The sequence below is a fragment of the Medicago truncatula genome, chromosome 8, assembly GCF_003473485.1.
Source record: "Medicago truncatula cultivar Jemalong A17 chromosome 8, MtrunA17r5.0-ANR, whole genome shotgun sequence".
Taxonomy (NCBI): Eukaryota; Viridiplantae; Streptophyta; class Magnoliopsida; order Fabales; family Fabaceae; genus Medicago; species Medicago truncatula.
Genome location: NC_053049.1, coordinates 13,640,554 through 13,661,115, shown reverse-complemented (window position 1 = coordinate 13,661,115; position 20,562 = coordinate 13,640,554). Strand labels below are relative to the sequence as shown.

At 31.7% G+C, this 20,562-nt stretch overlaps 2 protein-coding genes across 2 annotated transcripts; both read left to right on the top strand.

The window, feature by feature from the left end:
* Positions 1-7,702: 7,702 nt before the first annotated feature.
* Positions 7,703-9,377, top strand: LOC25501012 (AT-hook motif nuclear-localized protein 22). Its single transcript, XM_013589557.3, has one exon. The coding sequence runs from the start codon at positions 8,190-8,192 to the stop codon at positions 9,114-9,116; it is 927 nt and encodes a 308-aa protein (XP_013445011.1). The 5' UTR covers positions 7,703-8,189; the 3' UTR covers positions 9,117-9,377.
* A 1,294-nt stretch (positions 9,378-10,671) lies between these two features.
* On the top strand, positions 10,672-18,979 carry LOC25501010 (4-hydroxy-tetrahydrodipicolinate synthase, chloroplastic). The gene is made up of 2 exons (XM_039829010.1): positions 10,672-10,829; positions 18,053-18,979. Exons 1-2 carry the CDS (start codon positions 10,672-10,674, stop codon positions 18,963-18,965), a joined length of 1,071 nt encoding a protein of 356 aa, XP_039684944.1. The 3' UTR covers positions 18,966-18,979.
* Positions 18,980-20,562: the final 1,583 nt, after the last annotated feature.

The following is a 20,562-nucleotide window of genomic DNA, read 5'->3' as shown; positions in this document are numbered from 1 at the left end:
CTCCAGTTATATTATACATAACTACTAAAATTTGTTTTAATAAAACAAAATAAAACATTTTTTTAAAGTAAAACAAAATAAAAAAAATGTAGACATTCTTCGTTTAATTTATTAATTTTTATTTTTAATGCCAAAAGTAGAAGGTGTACTCGAACAGGTACCACGGTAAAAGACAGTCTGGAAAAAGGAAACAAACATAAACGTCATAAAAAGAAATACAAAGAGGCCAACAAGAGACACCACCAAGTAAAGTCTCTTATTATTTTATATAAAATTCAGTTTTATCTTCAAAGTTTATTATAATTTAAAACAAAATAGTTTTATCTTTGAAGTTCATTATAATTTAAAACAAAATAGTTTAATGTTACGTTTATATATTTTTTATGTTCCACTAATGTTTAGTTTAGACAGGTACTTCGTGCGTGTTTGTCTACTTTTTTTTTTCGTTAATACATATAAATTATGAACATTAGTTTTTATAAAATTTTGATTTGGATTAAAACTATTTTGATTTTTTTTTTTTGATAAGGCAAGAAGTAGAGTATACATCAAGGAGCCCAGAGACATCACAACTAGATTGGCACCCTACTCGGACTCCTATCATTTGCTGTCTACTTCATATATAATATTAAAAAAGGAAAAATATATCTTTTGCTTAATATGTACAAGAGGGGGGACTAGGCCAAACACTCAAACAATGCAAACCGGAAAATAAAAATAACCAAAATCTTAGGAAAAGCGGTGATTAGGCAAGCCAATTCTATCCTTAAAGAAATATAGAGACAACGATGGAGGTAACGTGTCAAATCAAACCGTACCAGTCAAATCATGATTCATGCCCAAGATCAGAAGCTATAATGTCCACACAACAGTTTCCTTCGCGAATCATTACAATTGAAGGAGGGAGCCTCTGACCCCACTTCTCATGAGCACCTAAAATCGCATTAAAGTCCCCCACAAAAATCCAAGGTGCTACATAGAAATTTTGTAAACCTTTCAATTCAGCCCAAAGTTGTCTACGATGTATATAATTTGCGCTAGCATAAATATATTCCAACACCACAAACACTATGCAGAATCAAACCGCACCACAAAATCACAATCCTTCCCCCACAGAGCCCAAAGGTTCGGTAACAGAGAACCTCCGTTATTTGCATTTAGTAATCCTAATATTCGTCCAAAACCCTTGGCTGCCTTTCTCTTTTATGACTTTGTCAGATAAAGAGTAGAGGAGACCTCTGCTGTAACACTATTCACCAAAGAAGCTTTCACCATTTCCATTTCTTTTTGTAACACCGGATCCACATGATCATTCGGCCTAGCCATAATATTCTGTATATTAGGGAAATTAGAGACCAGAGTAAGGATTGGTTCAATATCATTTCTAATAACCTGGGGACGGACAATTTCATCAAAAACGTTATGTAAAGGCATGCTAAAAGTGGTTGCCGAATTCACATTATTTTGTGGGGATGCGACTACTATTTGTTGTGTTACCTGAACCTCCTTATTCCCAAGCGGAACATCATGTGCAGCTGAAAGCGCCACCGGGGAGATGACTGGAACCTCTTGTGCTACTAACTTTGTAACCTGAACTGTAGTATCTTCCACTTCTTCCTGCTGAATTTCGTCAGTCAGAAGGGCATCATCTTGGGTCTCTTTAGGATGATGTGTTTCAAAAGCTTTCGAAGAACCAACCCCATCCGAATTATCATTTGGTTTCCACTCATGTTTCTGTTTTTGCAAGTTAAGTGGCTTTTTTCCATTATCAACCGGATCTTCATTCTTGTCCGCTTTCCTGGATGTAACCAGCAACAAGAAGTGACATTGTAACCAATACTCTTGCAGTGTGTGCAAAACTCAGGCAAATGTTCATATTCAATAGCAACCAGAAACGCAAATCCCTCTCTTTCCACCATCACTTCATAAAATATGTCCTTAGAGAGATCCAAATCAACCAATATCCTAGCATAATGACCAAACAAACGGTTCTTAGTAACATGATCAATGAGCAACGGAGTCCCGACTGCCCCTACTATCTCATATACCTATTTTGATTAAAAATATAGGTATAAATATTTTGCACTTTTATATTGTAACATGAAATATATATTAAATTAAGAAATTTAATATACTAAATTATAGGTATCATGAATATTTTCTTAAAATATTATTTTGAACATTAATTGATATAAATTTTATTATAGATTAAGAATGCATTTTTATGTTGTTTTACATTTATTAGTTAATTGAACTGCTATAGTTTTACAAAACACTTCAATTAGTTTATCAACTATCATTCATCAGACATCAACTATAATCTACCAGTTGTAAGTCATCAATCATCAACTACTTTATAATCTATATGTTATTTTTACCAAACAAAGTCTAAATTAGACAAAACAAATACAAACCAAAAATAACAAATCAAAAACAAAAATACTTCACAACACATCACCCAACAAAACAATCATAGATAAAACAAAGACAACCAATATTACAGTAAACTTTTGTCCAAGCACAAGACATGTTTCATCCCCTATTTGTATACGATATAGGAGTTAGCTGAAGTTTTACCCATAAACCATTTTCAAAGAGATAGCTTAATTACAACTATCAATTGCTCAACCGTCAGAATCTCACATATAAGAAGATTGTACCGTTACGGAATTTTCAAACGGACCACACTCCTAACTGCAAAGTCAAAGTCAGATCCTACTTAAACCTAGATTCTACACCAAAAGACCCAAAAATTGCAAAAAAGTGTAATAAATCCTGGGGCATTGCTAATTTCCACCATAACCACCTAAACACTTTATACCAAACTTAGATCACAAAATCACAAGTAACATATAAATGACGTGCAGTTTTGACACAACCACCACAAATAACACAAGGTAGTGTTTGAATCCACCAAAATGCAATGTAGTGATTTCTCATCCGATGAATCCGAGGCCTTAGGAGATTATAGAAGTCTCGACAACTTGGACATTTAAATTCCAACTGGTGAACCCAATAGCATTCAACATTAAAATTCACGTCCTCAAATTTCTGAAGGACAATCAATTCTCCGAGAATAACTCAAAAGACTGCCAAGGCGTATTAGAATCAGACAAATGACTCTGATTGTTTGTCTACTGGGTGCCCAAAAGATTAACTGAACGCACTTATAAGTGGCACCCTAGCTACTTGTGGCCTTGTACTACAAAAGGACAACCACATTTTAGTGCCAAGGGTCCTGAATTTTACACTAATGAATTCACCGGCTAAGTTTCAGCTAGGGTTAGGAACCACTAGAATTCTCTTTCCATCTAATTTTTTCCATAGATGAGCATGTGTGCTAGCTCCTAGTGATTTAGAGTTAGGATTACTTAAGTGATGCTTCAATCTCACCTCTTCCCTTGTTAGATTGCAATTTGTTATTAACTCTATTTTATCCATCAATTTAGTTTTTCATGTTTTCATTTATGTTTCATTTCATCTTCATCTTTGTGGTTAAGTTCATCATGAGCTAAACCTTTTCTCGTGCTTTAGAAATGATGAGGTTGTGATATTCTTTGCATAAAATTTATAAAGTTATAGCTTCGTGCTTCTTTCAAACAAATTGTTTTAATACTAAATATTTAGAAGTAAAACTTAATCAATTTTACTTCTTCGGCCAAGTTCCCTAATACTTAATTGAGATGGAAATGGACAATGTTTGCTTGATATGAGTTATTTCTCTAAGTATCGGTTAAGGTGGCGGAAACAAGAGATACTGCTTGAATGCCAACTAGATCTTGGAGGAGCTGTGAGAAGCGTTGAGATCTAACTACGACTCTTGTCATAGGCCACGGCTTAGCCTTTTCCATCGTTGGAGAGCTACCGATCGATGACCAACCTAGTAATGTTGCATGGTAAGTACTATGATTGTACCCCGGTGAAGATGTGTCTTCACATGCTTAACATGATGGTTTTGTCGAAAAGTTATAGCTCTATAGATTGTAGTGAAGCTCTGTACAACTATGATTGAGTGGACATCTAGCTTAAAAAATGTAAGTTTTTTTTTCCGTTAAAATATACTCCTTCCGTTTCAAAATACATGTCCAATTTTTGCAATGTACACTATTCACTTGACTTACTTTTTGCAAACTTTCCGTTTCAAAATCTATGGTGTTTGTCAACTAAAAAGTTTTTCAAACCACGGAAAGTTATAGCTCTGTAGATCATAGTGAAGCTCTGTTATAACTGATTCTTTGTACCTAAGAATTTACCAAATTATATTATTAAAAAAAAGAATGTACAATATTATAACAGTATAATACATTTTTCTGTCTCTAATCCAAAATAAAAATGTAAGTTTTTTTCCCGTTAAAATATACTCCTTACATTTCAAAATACATGTCTAATTTTTGCAATGTGCACTATTCACTTGACTTACTTTGACCATACTTTTTAACTAATGTATAAATATAAATATTAGCATGAAAGATGTTGTTTGATTTGTCTCGACAAATATTTTCAAAATATTAAATTTTCATAATTTTTTGCTTTAGATATTAAAAGATATTAATAGTCAAAATTGTGCATCGACCTATGTGAAGTGGTTGACTAAGACATGTAATTTAAAACAGAGGGAGTAATTAATAAGTTTCACCAAAAGAATTACAACATCAAGGGCATCTATTGAAATTATTGGAAACTTTTGGTATATATCTTTATTAATTCAGAGTCAATGATTATCAACTTTTTCAATTGTTAATGACCAAGGAAGAAAATGTGAGAAAAAAAGTGACATTTTTCTGGGTACATTGTGTGTCCATATTATATTACCAACCGACCATTAAAAAAGAGATAAAGTGTGTAATTTTTCAGTATAAAATATGAGAGTATGATCAATTTGTACAATTTAGTTGACAAACACCATAGATTTTGTAAACTTTTTAATTTCGCTCTTGGGAGTAGTTTCTTAGTATTATTAATTTTGACTCAAGTTTCTTAATATATAAACAAAATCTATAACTATAACTATAATAAAAATTGAGTAGACATCTTCCTTAAAAAATAAATTTGAGTAGACATCTTGATAATTTTTTTTAATAGACACGAATTTAATCGAAAAAAGTTGATGTGAGTGGTATTTTATTTTCTTTTAGGAAATGATGCGAGTGGTATTGAACTCCTAGTATCTCCGTTCTTGTTTTGTTTTTTCTTGATAAAAAAATGTTTCAGCTCACAAGATGTTGCATTATCTTAAAATAGTGGAATTCAATCCACAATGTTACTTTTTTTTTTTTTTGACAAATCCACAATGTTACTTGACAAAAACAAAAAGATTTACATAAATTAGATCTCAAGAGTACCTCTAAACTTAAAGTTACTTAACATACCTCAAAACTCAAAAAATACGATAAAGTTATTTACAGGTTACCCACAAAAAATCATATGTATATATATCACAAAATTTGCTAAAAAAAACTTTACATTAAAAGAAAACAATTATTGAGTGCAACTAATATTGTTTTAAACATATAATTGATGCGAAATATCTAATAGTTTTTTCATCACTTATCTCCATTGAAAATATTTGATTAACCATATTTAGTAGAGTTTCCTACGATAACTCAAAGTTTGAACTAGAGTCCTTGCTTAAATGATTCAAGTCTATTTACTGTAGAAAAAAAAAAATCATATTTTACTAAAAATCGCCGGGTTCATCAATACAATTTTTTAAAAAAACTTTCATATCAAGGAAACCTTATTTGTGGGACATTTTAGCAATGAAATCATAAAATAGAGTAAAATTAATCAAGAGCCCATTTGTTTTGGATTTTTTTTTTTTTGAAAAAAAAATATATTTTTAATCACTTTTATTATTTGAATATTGTTTGTTTCCGATTTTTAAAAAATTAATTTTGTTAAAAAAAAATCATTTTTATCCTAAAATAGAGCAGCTAATTTTATCCTCATAAATGGAAGACAATCAAACAATCACCTTATATATGTTTTCTTTTTTGTCATATTTGAGACTAGAGTAAATATAAATTAGGTCTTGGCCCACTTTATGTGCCTCTAAGCCTACATGTCCTCTCTAAAGGAATCACATTTGAAGTTAAACGAAAAATTTTCACACTTTGACCGCCATCTTCAAAGATGAAAGGTAAATTATTGGATTAGCAAGGATGACCGAATTTAGAAGCGCAATTCTACTACCAAGGGTGATAGATTAGTTCCTCTTCGAATTTGCTCCAACTGATTGCTCAAGGTAGCTGAATGGGATGAAGTCAACTTTACAATTCAAGAAAGACGCAAACAACTCCAAAAAAGATGTATCCACACCCCTATCAATCTACTTTTACAAAAGTTGACTTTTAATCCAGATACTAACACAAACCACCTTAATGTTGCTTAACCACATATTATCAACATAACACCTATGAAAAGTGTATCATTTACATATTGCAATAAATATCAAACCTCTATTGCGTCTCCCACTTTAAAACTTGTAAACAACTCAATAGATACTCCCATACCCAATACAACACCCAAACCCTTTGCCGCGAGGACAAATTGAGGAAAGGGCCAATGCGATTAAGAGGGAAGACTTCACTATACATCAAGTTTTGTGACAAAGATTAGTCATTGTATTGAATTAGATGGATATATATGATATTTGTAATGAGTAATACTAGCAACATTCTATTTTGAACACTCTCCCTAATACTCGCTCTCTTATTAGTTTATAATATTGTGGGTCTACACTTTGAAAATTGAATCTACACAAAATGATGGGACATACATTAATTCCATCCAATAAAAAAGAGATTGTTGAAAAATGAGTGCTACTAACATTCATCTATATGTAATATACTCACTCGTCTCTATTATAAAATCAATTTAGAACTTTTGTTATTCTTAAATATTAGACACTTTTCAAATTTTTATATACATTTATTATTATTTTTGTAAACAACTATATTTTTTTTAATAGTATTAATTTATCTTGAAATGTGAAAAATCAACATACTTAGTATATTTATGCACAAACAATAATTTTAATTTAGTAATAGGCATACATAAAGTAAGTGGCATATTATACTAAAAACACAGGAAGGTTTGAACATTAAGTTTATTTTTATTTTTTTTGTGAAGAAGGTTTGAACATTTTTAAGTAGGAAGAAAGTGATCTTTTGCACGGGATATAGCTGAACTTTGAAGCATACCAATTCTAGGAACCATCAGAGGAAGCAATAATGAGTTCCAAAGACATAGAGATAGAGGTGGTTGTCTGAAAAGAAGGTGCATATAGCTGAGAGAAAGAGGCAGTAGTAAAGACCAAGGTTTAAGAATTAAGATAGTGAGTAAGGTTTTTTACCCTATTAGTGTAAGACATATATTAATGTGTTCTTATTTGCAGCTTTTCCAATATAGAAGAAGAAACTTACACATACACAAACATTTACAAAGACACTAGTTATAAGAGAGAGAGAAATTTCAAGCATGGTAGTATTGAATATATGGGACCCACTTTGTAGGTCCCACAACACCGCCCATGCGCACGCTGTCTTTCTTACCAATATCAAACCCATCATCGATCCGATTCCTTGGACCTAACCCTAACCCAACAAAAAACAAAGTAAACCCAAATTCTTCTAACCCCCCATAAAAAAAAAAAAAAAAAACAGCATCCTCAATCTCATTATTATTAAACCGCATAAACAAAAGCTTCCTAAGTTGTTTTTCTCTTCCTTTTCTTCTCTCTGCCCAAACTTTTCTTTTCTTAAAACTCTTTATTACCTTATTTCCTCCAAACCTTGAACTACCATCTCTTTACTTTACTTCCATAAAAAAAAAGTAGCTTAGCTAGCTAGTTTCATATACCAATCAACATGGTGCTTGAAATTTGTGGTGGGTTTTTTCAAAAAGTTTCCATTTTTTGTTGAAGGTTAAGTGCTAAGTAGTAGAGAGTAGAGAACATGCCATCAACAACACCTAGCTAGTTCTTCAACTCAAAAACCAAACAAGAAAAAATTAGAAACTAGAAAACAAAAATACAAAACCCCTCAAAAGTAAATCTCCACCACCACAACCTAGATCCTTTCCTATCTCTCTCCTTTCCTTCTTTTCAATTTTCAAACAATCTAGGGTTGTGACTTTTTGAAGATATTGATCTTGATTATATCATCTAGAGAAGAAAAAAAAAACAAATCATGGATCAAGTAGCACAAGGTCGTCCTCTTCCACCTCCATTTCTCACTAGAGACCTTCATCTTCATCCTCACCATCAATTTCACACCAACCACCAAACCAATGAAGAGGAACAACAAAGTGGCAATGGGAGCTTAAGCCGAGGCCAAAAAAGAGAACGAAACAACGAAGACGGCAACAACACTCCCACCGGAGGAGAAGGAAAAGACGACGGTGGTAGCGGAAGTGCTGGTGGAGGAAGTGGTGGTGAGATGGGAAGAAGACCAAGAGGAAGACCAGCAGGTTCGAAAAACAAACCAAAACCACCTATCATCATCACGAGGGACAGCGCGAACGCACTCCGATCCCACGTGATGGAAGTTGCAAATGGATGTGACATCATGGAAAGTGTGACGGTCTTTGCGCGAAGGAGGCAGCGTGGTGTCTGCATCCTTAGCGGAAGTGGGACCGTCACAAACGTGACTCTCCGTCAACCAGCATCGCCTGGTGCGGTAGTCACACTTCATGGAAGATTTGAGATATTATCATTATCTGGCTCTTTCCTGCCGCCGCCTGCTCCACCAGCGGCGTCAGGATTAGCCATATATCTAGCTGGTGGACAAGGACAGGTCGTCGGTGGTAGCGTGGTGGGACCGTTGTTAGCTTCCGGTCCGGTTGTTATCATGGCAGCTTCCTTTGGAAATGCTGCTTATGAAAGGCTACCTTTAGAAGATGAAGAAACACCAGTGAATGTGCCAGGAAATGGAGGGTTAGGGTCACCGGGAACCATGGGAAGTCAACAACAACAGCAGCAGAACCAGCAACAGCAACAACTTGTAGCAGATCCTAATGCTTCATCACTTTTCCATGGAGTTCCTCAAAATCTTCTCAATTCATGCCAATTACCAGCTGAAGGTTATTGGGGTGGAAGTGCTCGTCCTCCTTTTTAACCAAAAATGTTATTCACTTAATCACTTTTCTCATCATGTTTTTCGTTTAATCTTTGTTTTTTTTTTTCTTCATCTTATTTTGTTTTGTTCACCTTTTTTTTAATTTTACTTTCTCTTTATCTATCACTTGTTCATTCTCCTTATAACTTAGTTTAAATTGAAGACTTTTCTTTGATCATGGTATTAAGTTGACTACTTGATGATGTTGAATTGAAAGAAGGATGTATAAATTCATGAATTTTTTGTGGGGTTTGAATTTTATGATATTGCATCCAAAACAGTTAAATTAATTTTCTTGTTCAGCTAAAAATGTTCTTAGTTGCTTCCAAATGAAGCAGCAGAAGGTAGCATGTGCTCTCTCTCTTTTAGTCTCTATCTCTTTCTATTTTCTCTGCTGCTATTTTAGTATCTTGTCTGATAATTTATCAGTCAATCTTTGCAGAGAGAGGAAAAAGAGAACATTTTTTTTTTCATCTTTTACATTTTTTTCTTCTTTTAATTTTTTTTTTGCCTTTTTCCTATTTTTGGGGTGGTTAATTTCTAGGACTTCCAACCTACATAGATTCAGATTCTAAAATACATGATCTACAAATAACCCAACAAAAATTATACTATATGAACATGTTTGAAATTTTATCTATTTCAAGAAAAGTGTGTTGGACACAATAATTAGCTCCCTTTGTAAGTTAGAAAACATCAACTTAACCATCATTACTATACACACTCTCACTTTCTTTGCTACTACTAACACCCATCATTACATCCAAACTCATGTCTTTTTCATACCATGTTCTCAAATTTAGCACTATCATTATTATGTTATGCTATGTTTAATTTTACATCCTCCGGTCATTAATATAAGTAAAAATCTATTTTTTAGATACATTCAATTAATGATGTATGTGACATATAATAAAGACCACATATATCATTAATTAAATGTATCTAAAAAATAAATTTTTACTTATATTAATGACCAGAGGGTGTATATATTTTCTTAATTTTTTCTTTCTTATATCTTAGTTTTTTTTCTTCTTTTGTGGGTTAACCCTCCTTTATGAACACTTTGTTAATATAAAATTCGACCAAAAAATAAATAAGGTTTGGTCAATAGTTATTTTAGTCGAAATTTTAACCTATTTATTTCATCGATCCTACTATAAGAGAAACTAAATTTACCACTTGAGTCTATCTACTCAAGTTATGTGTTAAACTTTCAGTTTATTTTTATTGGATAGGTAAATATTCGTGTGTCTTTTAGCCGGTATTCCTTCGATATCCCTAAACTCATCGTCCATTAAATTTTACTCTCTCTGTCAAAATTATAAGTCGTTTTGAAAAGAAAAAAATGACTTTAAGTTATAAGTCGTTTTCGTTTATCCTTTTTATCATATAAAATTAGTTATGTTTCTTAATACACATGAAATGTCCAAAACGTCTTATAAATTAGGACAGAGGAAGTAGATAATTAAGTGCTAAATGTATATAGATATTATAGTATTATCATTATCATTTTTATAATAACAATTGATAACTCTTAGAAAGTAATTAACAGATGTTGGACAGTGAAATTGATGTATTTCAAGGAATATACAAGGAGAAAGAATGGGGGTTATGGGCTTCACTCTGTTTGTCTGTCTCATCTCAGTTGATTAGGGTTTATTATGGAGGCAGAGATGAACATTGGGTGTTGGGTCACACGTGCGCTGCTCTGTGAACAAAAAAAAAGGTTCCTTTACGAGGCAACAACCAGAACAAACAGACCTCAAGAGCAAAATGTTAAAGCCTCTCATCCTTCTATGTGCCATTGGCACTTTCTAGACAAACAAATGGGATTCAACTTCAAGTATCAAACTTGAGGTAGGTTAACATTTAATTACTATAAAAGAATCTTATACAAACATTTGATTATATTTTACTAGTATATAATATAAGTAATGGACAAATATTTTAATAAATAACAGCCCAATATTGATTTTGTTAATTAATAGTTTAGTTAGTAGAAATTCATCATTTGAGGTGAATAAGTGGATGTTTGGAGGGTTCCGATCCATACATATATAATACAATGTTTTTATCAATTAAACTATAGTCACGGTGACAACTATCCAATTTATGAAACTTTATAATTTAATTGGATATCGATATACTATCCATTCCAAAATATATGGGGTCAACATAAGTTGATGTATCTGATACAAATTTTGAACCAAATACATTAACTTTTGTTGATCAATTTTTGCTTGGGACAGAGGGAGTACAAATGATTTATTTTACGGTATTAGTGTATACATAATTGTTAAAAATATTTAATTTTAATAATAATCACTTTTAAATTCTTTCATCAAATTGGGTGTGTGATTAACTTGTTGATGATGTAAAGCCTTGAAAGAGTATCAAAATTAAACTTGAATAATAAAGGGTAAACGAAAATTTATAGAGATTGATAACTCAGAATTTTGTCTTGAGTATGGAATAGATGCTCCTTGAAACCCTAGCTCATTCAGCTTCTTTTACTGTATTATTATTCCACCAATGCCAACATGCATATATAATAACTTTGTTTATTTAATATCAATCTTTTCCTTGGATTCTATTCCTAGTTTGTCTAGTACCTCTACCTCAGTTTTTCTCCTTGCTATAGTCTATAAATCAGCAGTTCCCAAAGATCATTCTCAATAATGGACTAACACTTCCTCAAAAAGTCCATATATAGCACTACTTGTGTTGTAAGGGTGCCATTTTGGACACTGTCACATTTACTGTTCTCAGTTTCACATCTGAACAACATGCAATAAATCGTGTTGGACCTTTTTTATTATTTCTTCAATTATCATATCCTATATGACTCAAAACTATCAGTATAATTAATTGCACTGAATTCCACCTAGTGTATTTATTATTGTAGCAACAAATATGAAGGGTGTTACGATAAAAAAGAAAAAAAAATAGATTCAGTTAATGAGTGCCTAAAGATACTCGTTAAAAAAAGAAGTATTGAAAGTGTCTAAAGGTACTTGTTAAGAAAAGAAGTATTGAAATATTGTCTTGAAAAGAATAAATTTTTACTAACTTTTAATGAATTGAATAACCACTTCCACATGATGGAATTAATGTAGATGTATGGTGTCCCGAATAGAAAGTTTGGAGTTTTTTTTTTTTTGAGAGGAGAAAGTTTGGAGTTGAAGAGCGATACTAGTGTTTTGTCGGATGAAGAGTAGGGGGTGGAAGGAAAATTTCCATGCTCTTTCGTTACTTCTAAAGTGCAAGGATAGTATGGCGTTTCAGTAATCCCGTGGAAAATGGTCAAAAAGGATGATGCGAATACAAGTTATTTTCACGCTTGAGTGAAGATTCGGAAGAGGATTAACTTTATTGTGGCGGTAAATAGAGAGAGGAATGGGTGGAAATGCCTAGTGAGATTCGAGGTGAAGTTGTGAGTATTTTCAAGATCGAAGTCAATTCATTGGGTAAGGTCAACCCTTGATAGGGTGGATTTTCCTTGTCTCTCAGTGGAACAAAGTAGGAGGTTGTCAAAGGAGTTTTTGGATATTGAGATTGGTGAGGCGGCAGAGTTATTGGATGGGAATAAGAGCCTGATTCTGGATGAGTTTGACTATGCCTTCTTTAAAGAAATTTGGGGAACGAAGAAGAATCTCCACTCTTATTTTATTACTCTTATACCAAAGGTTCATAACCCTCACTACATTGATGAATTTCGTCTTATCTCACTTTTGGGGAGTCTATATAAGTATCTATTAAAGTGTTGGCAGAGAGGCTATGAGTGGTCATAGATTCAATAATTTCAAAAAATAAATAAGCTTTTATTAAGGGGGGGTATTTTGGTTGATCCAGTGTTAGTGGTTAATGAGGTGGTGGACCGTGCCATGTGATCAAATAAGGTGTGTTTTATTAGGAAAACAGATTTTGAAAAGGCATATGATTCGGTTAGTTGGAGATTCTTAAATTGCATGATAAAGACTTTCATGTTGGATGAGAAACAAAGAGGGTGGATGAGAACTTGTGTTTTTGGGGGATTTGTTGGTTTTAGCGAATGGGAGAGCAATCGAGGAAGTTAACATTAATAAGGGTATTAAGCAAGTAGATCCGGTTGCAACTTTATTTTTGTCTCTTAGTTTTGGAGGAGTTAAGTGCTTTCATGACTAAGGCGGTGAACTTGGGATTCTTCAAGGGGTACGAGACCTCGGAGTTGTTACTTTCTCATTTACAATATGTGAATGAAACTTTTCTTATTTGTGAGGCTTGTGTGAAGAAATTATAGCATATAAATGTGATTCTTAAGTGGTTTGAATTGGTGTTCAAGTTAAGGGTCAATTTTTCAAAATAGGGTGATGAGAGTAAATGTCAACAATGATTTTTTTTGGAAATCTTGACAAGATTTTTGAATTGTAAAGTGGGAAAATTCTCTTTTGTTTACATTAGTCTTCCGGTAGGGGGCGAATTCAATGAGGGCTTTATGGGATCCGGTTGTAAAGGAAATTGAAAAAAGACTCATTTTTTGGAGAAACTGTTATGTGAGTCTTGGTGGTAAGGTGGTCCTTATAAATTCAGTATTGGGGTCTATTTCCATCTTCTTTATGTCGTTCTTTAAAATGTTGATTTATATGTGGAAGAAAATTGTCCGGAAGCAAATGAATCTTCTGTGGGGAGGGCTAGCTGGAGAAACAAAGATATGTTGGGTAATGTGGAATTAGGTGTGTCAAACGAAAAAGAATGGAGAGTTAGAATCAAAGGATGTGATTTTTTTTATAGATCTTTATTATTTAAATTGAGATGGTACCTTTTGTCGGAAAGAAGTGTTTTTTGGAAGAAAGTGTTGAAGGCAAAGTATACGGAGAGAATAGTTTGTATCATAGATCTAGGTATTTATACCTCCAAATCATCATTATTGTGGATGGATTGAAGAGGAGTGGGCCTCCTTGACAATGGAGAGGCCGGTTTGGTTCCAAAATCCGGTGATTGGAAAGACTGCCATAGAGGGAGAACTTTATTTTGGCTTGATTTGTGGATCATTAATACTAGGCTAAAGTACGATATTTATAGATTATTTGCTTTGTCCAATCAACAAACATTGCTTGGTGTGTGATATAGTGGAATGGGTGGAAGGGAGGTGGTTTCATAGGTTCAAGTAGAGGAGACATTTGTTATCTTGGGAGGAAGAATGTCTAAAGTTATTCATGGAATTCATCTCAATGATGATGGTGTCAACAACTGAAGATGAATGAATGTGTGTGGTCAACATGAGATGTATTTTTATTGTTAACTTAATGTATTATTACTTTAGCATTCCTTATGTCCCTTTTTATAAGACTATTTTATAAAAATCACGAGTATTAAAAAAAGTTGTGGGAGTAATAAATTTGTCACAAATGTATGTTACTATTTCCAAATTACCCATTGTCTATAAAGATCTTTTTTTTTTGTCAGGTGTCTATAAAGATCTTTATTGTCAATTTTTCGTATTTCAAGGTATATCGATAATATTAATGAAGGGTGTATTTGGAAAAAGAGTAATAAATGCATCTACAAATTTGTAGATAATCTTATATTTAAGAACTTTTTTTTTTTTTTTTGTAAAGTAGTCTTATAAAAAGAAACGAAGAGAGTAATTCTTTTTCTGCACCTTCTTCTTTGGGTCTAGAAATAGGCAGATTGTTGGCAAAGTGGCAAGCACCACCCTGAAACCGAGTACATTTTTTTTTTGTTTTTTTGCATCTATTGACAAAGTGGCAAACACCACCCTAAAACTTACGCCCAACTAGATTTTAGGTTTAAATTCAGGTGAAGAAGTCCAACATAATAATATATTGGCATTGCCGGTTGAGTTAGACCTTATGAACATTTTGATGGCGATCATATACTATGTTTAATATATTATTAAATTAGTTTATGATTCATCATGGTGAGAAGCATCACTTGGCTTAAAACTACATATATAACAGTATATAAAGGTAATACTTGATTTTTTTGGTTGTATTTTTCTTTATTTCAGTTATAACTTAAACAAATTTGCTTTTAAGAATGTTATATTGTTGGTGTTAATGAAAAAGATAAGAATTTTTAATATATTTGTTATATTATTTGTAAAAAATAAACATGGTTGTTACTATTTAAAAGTCACAAACATCTATACATATAATTTTAATCAAAACTTCATAAAAAAACGTTGTTTATAATTTACACAAGTTAGCACAGTAAAAAAAGTGGACAAAAGTTTCTGTTTTGATGAGATTAATTGAAAAATGAATGTCAAATTTTTAATTCTAACATGCATATTGAACCCTAATTTTCATCAATTAATTTCAATTCCCATAACGTCAAAAATTAGATTATATAAATTTACACACGAGGGAATAAGGAAAAAGGGGATTCTCGCCTTATTATAGGCTGATAAAGATGTTTATTTGCTCCTTTGCTTGATTCTTTTTTCAACTTTTCTCTTTATCTTCACCAATTTTCTCATCTTCCTCTTGAACCCAATAACTTATTTAATCTTCCTTTCCTTTAGCTTTTGGTGATCCAAACCCTCTCTTTTCTAGACCCAAGTAACACAAAGAAATAAAAATTGTGTAATTGTACAAGAGTGGGTTTTCATGTAGAATTTGAAAGAAGGAAGATGAAGCTTGATTTTTCTACCTCTTTCCCCACTCACTCACTCACTCTCTCTCTCTCTCTCTCTCTCTCTCTCTCTCTCTCTCTCTCTCTCTCTCTCTCTCTATATATATATATATATTCCCTTTTCTCCAATTTTTAATTTTCTTTTCATTTGGCTTCTACATGTTGTTTCCGGTTGAAGTCCTTTGTAAAAAAAAATAGAAATTTGAGGAACAGTAGAGGGGGGGGGGGGGGGGGGGGGGGGGCGAGAGAGAGAGAGATCAGACAGAATGAGGAAGGATGGATAAAAATAAGGCTTCATCTTCCTTTCTTCAAATTCTACATGCAAACTCACTCTTATACAATCACACCATTTTTATTTCTTAGGGTGAGGTCTAAAAAAGATGGGGCTTTGATCGCGAATATCTAATGAGAGAAAGATAAAATAAATTTGGTTTCAAGAAGAAGATGAGGAAATTGGTGATGGCAAAGAGAAGAAATGGATAAGAGAATCAAGGAAAAGAGAAAATCTACATCTTTATCATCCTAGAAAAAGGTGGGTTTCCCTTGAATTTCTTTTTCATTCTTAGAATAACTAATTGCTCAAATATAAAAAATAACAATGCAGTCCCTTAAATTAAATAATATATACTAATTTAATTTCTCTACGAAAATATTTCTTTTTTTACAAGAGTGAAAATATTTATTTATAACACATTTAAGGAGGAGAGGGACATATGATTTAGTTGAGCTAATAAAATAAAGATGTAAGGAGTTAAAAGGTCTAGAGTTCGAATATTGATATTTAAAAGAGAAAATTCTCTTCGAAGAGAAAACACTAAAGAAAACACTAATTTTTACCCATTTTTCAATTCACCTACACTCTCAATGAATCCTATGAGAAAATATTAAATAAAGCTTTTTGATTCTCCCAACGGTGAAATCTCACTACCCAAGGTGTTTACAATCCCAAGAGAACCTCATTACAAAGACATTTAAACATAAAGTTACCTCCTTTGTATTTCCAAGTTTCTCTCTCTAAGCCACACACAAAACATGAAGAATGAAGCATTATATAAGGTCCAGATCCCGATAAAATCATGCCCCAATTTCCCATAGTAGTATGAACATCTGAACGTTATCCAAAATCGGGTCACGATTTTGACAAGTCAGGCCCCGATTTTTTCCAAGACAAATGTCTCCAAAACCACTCAAAATCATACCACAATTTGGACAAATCGGGCCACAATTTTTCACTCTTTCGTCCATCAAATTTTGAGTCAATAATCAACAATTATCATCTAATAAATATAAACGGAAAAATATATACGTTAAGGGTCGTCTTGACACTGGTGTATATAAATATAACAAACAAAAGAAACAATCACCGGTTACAAAAGATAAACCAAGAGTACAAGACATACACAAAGAGATACAGAAAACAACAAACAAAAAGCCGGACAGCCGAAGAGCATGTAATGTTGAAAAGTCTTAATCCACTCAATGTATTCCTTTATATATAGAGCCAAATATACCATGTGAGTCTCCTCCGCTTCTTGCTCTCTTCCTAGTCTCATACCTTCAACAAGCATTTTTCTTGCCTGATTTTCATAGCCCAAAGCAGCACAAAGATGAATGTTAGGTAGGATTACTTCACTTCACTGAATGATGAATTTTCTTATATTTTATTCCAGTAGGAAAATTTTTTTGCAAGTTATTGTATATTGTATGTATTGAATATGTTATGCATGTTTGAATTTATATATGCATTCTGTAGATCAGGTCATAAATATTTGGAGTCACTTCTCTAACTAGAATTTCAGGAGAGCTCTCTCTTGCTTTCTGCACTGCCATTGATTTTGTAACTGTGAAGCACGGACACTCCTCGGATTAGATGTGTCCTAACACGACGTATATAATTACACTGAATTATGTAATTTTCTCAAATTATTAGTGTTGTTGACGTATCAGTGTTTGTGTCGTGTCGGGTATCCGTATCCGTGCTTCATAGGACAGAACCATCTCAAGCTTTAAAACTAATATAACTCAATTTTTTTTTTTAATTATATATGATATTTCAATCTCTGATCATTCACTTTTTAGATTTAATTTGGATGAGCATACAAGGTCGGCCACTCGACCTTTGGGTAAGGCTATTAAAGTTCTAGGTTAAGGTCCACCAACAAAACAAAAAAATAGATTTTATATGCAAAAAGCCCGATAAACGGACGAAAAAAGATATTTATTTTTGAACAATCACGAAAAAAGATATTAAAATTTGTTTTAAGCCTCACTTATAAATATATTGTATTAATTTACAGGAAATCGATTGACGACATTAGGAGTCTGAGATTGATGACTGCGGTGAAAACTCCGTACCTACCAAATGGTCAAATTGATCTTGAATCATACGATAACCTAGTAAACATGCAAATTGCAAATGGTGTTGAAGGAATTCTTGTTGCTGGAACAACTGGTGAAGGCCATTTAATGAGCTTGAATGATAAAGTAATGCTTATTGCTCACACCGTCACCTCTTTCGGCGATAAAGTCAAAGTTATTGGTAATACAGGAAGCAACTCAACATCACTAGCAATTAGTCTAACTGAGCAAGGTTTTGCTGTTGGAATGGATGCATCACTTCAAATAAACCCTTACTATGGAAAAACCTCAATGGAAGGTTTGGTTGCTCATTACAAAAGTGTACTTTCAGTAGGACCTATCATTTTATATAACAACCCATCAAGAACTGCTCAAGATATTCCTCCTAGTGTGGTTGAAATATTGGCTCAAAACCCTAATTTTGTTGGTATCAAAGAGTGTATAGCAAATGAGAGAGTGAAAAAGTATGCAAGTCAAGGAATTTTTGTGTGGACTGCAAATCAAAAGGAGAGTCATGAAGGTGCTATTGGAGATGTGTCTCTTGCAAGTAACTTGATTCCTAGTTTAATGGTGAAACTCATGAATGAAGGAATGAATCCTTCATTGAATTCAAAGCTTATTCCTTTGTTTGATTGGCTTTCTTTAGAGGTTATCCCAATTGGTTTGAACACTGCTCTTGCTCAACTTGGTGTTATCAAGCCTGTTTTTAGGCTACCATATGTACCTTTGAGTAGGGAAAGAAGGGTTGAGTTTGTCAAATTGGTGAAGCAAATTGGAAGAGATCATTTTGTTGGAGAAAAGGATGTTGAAGTTCTTGATGATGAAGACTTTATCATAGTTGGTCGGTATTAATTTAGATTAGATTAATTGCCCTATTCTATCAAGTCTTGTTTTATGTTAGTGTTTGTGTTGGGTTTTGTATGATTGTAGTAATTTCATGGTTGCCAAACTTCAAAAATCAAATAATGTAAGGTGTTGAGTTCATACATGAATTGAATAATGTGACAGCGTTAAATTTTTTAAAGAAAATTTCGTTGTTTTAGTTTTACAATTATTTAGCAACAATTTTTATGATAAATCTCTCTTTTATGTTTTAGTTTATTGTGTTCTTATTTTCTCTATTGCTTTGATTTTTATATTAATACTTATATTATTTGTATATCTTTCGTTATCCTATAAATTGTTTCAAAAAAGATTCTTCATATAACATAATTTTGCTTCTTCTTTCTTCAAAAAAAAATATAACATAATTTTGTTTCTTTAAAGGGTTAATAGTGCTTTTTCACCCCTGTAATATAGGTCATTTTCAATTTTCGTCCCTATAAAATTTTCGGTTTGATTTGCATCCTTGTAAAAGTTTTTTTCTCCGGAAAAAACCCCTCCTCCATCCAACTCATCAAATGCGCATATGTGGCGCTGACTTGGCTTTTTTTAAAAAAATTTATTTATTATTAATTGTCTACATCAGATTTTATTTTTTAAAATATTTGAAAATTAATTTTCAAAAATAAAAAAAATCAGAAAAATATTCAGGTTTTTTTCCATAAAATTTAAAAATCGAAAAAAAAAAGTTTTTTTTTTTCAAATATTAAAAATAACAGAAAAAAAGATAAGATTTTTTTGAAATATCGGTTATTTTTTAATTAAATATTAAAAAATCACAAAAAATTAGAAAAAACAAATTCGAGGTTTTAAAAAAAAGTTATATTTTTTCCATAAAAAAAAAACATTTTTAAAAATTATGGAAAATGTTTTATTTTTAAAAATCTGGATACAATTTTTTAAAAAATTTAGAAGAAATTCAGTTTTTTTTTTAAATATTCTGGAGTTTAATTTTCAAAATAAAAAAAAAAGTTAAATTAGAAAAAACAAATTCGAAATTTAAAAAAAGAAGTCATATTTTTTTCCCAAAAAAAAATAGTTTTAAAATTTTTTCAACAAAAAAAAATTCTAGAAAATGTTTTATTTTTAAAAATCTGGATACAATTTTTTAAAAAACTTAGAAGAAATTCATTTTTTTTTTTTTGAAATATTTTTAAAGATTCTGGAGTTTAATTTTCAAAATAAAAAAAAAAAGTTAAATTAGAAAAAACAAATTCAAAATTTTTAAAAAAAAGTCATATTTTTTTCCCGAATTAAAAAAACACTTTTAAAATTTTTTCTACAAAAAAAAATTTTGGAAAATGTTTTATTTTTAAAAATCTGGATACAAATTTTTTAAAAAATTTAGAAGAAATTCAGATTTTTTTTTTCGAAAATTTTATTCCAGATTTTTATTAAATCATTTTTGAAATTAAAATTTTAGAAAAAAAATTATTTTCTAATTTAAACAAAAAATAAAATATTTGGAAAATATTTTTCGTAAAAATAAAAAATCCTGAATTTTTTATTTTCAAAAATTAATTTTCAAATTTTTAAAATTTATTTTATTTCTAAATTAATATAAATG

Bases quoted from the DNA above. Each gene is read 5' to 3' on its own strand.
- LOC25501010 (XM_039829010.1), top strand. From the start codon at position 10,672: ATGTTGGACAGTGAAATTGATGTATTTCAAGGAATATACAAGGAGAAA. The intron at 10,830-18,052 runs GTGAACAAAAAA...ATTAATTTACAG, and splicing joins GGTCACACGTGCGCTGCTCT to GAAATCGATTGACGACATTA.
- LOC25501012 (XM_013589557.3), top strand. From the start codon at position 8,190: ATGGATCAAGTAGCACAAGGTCGTCCTCTTCCACCTCCATTTCTCACT.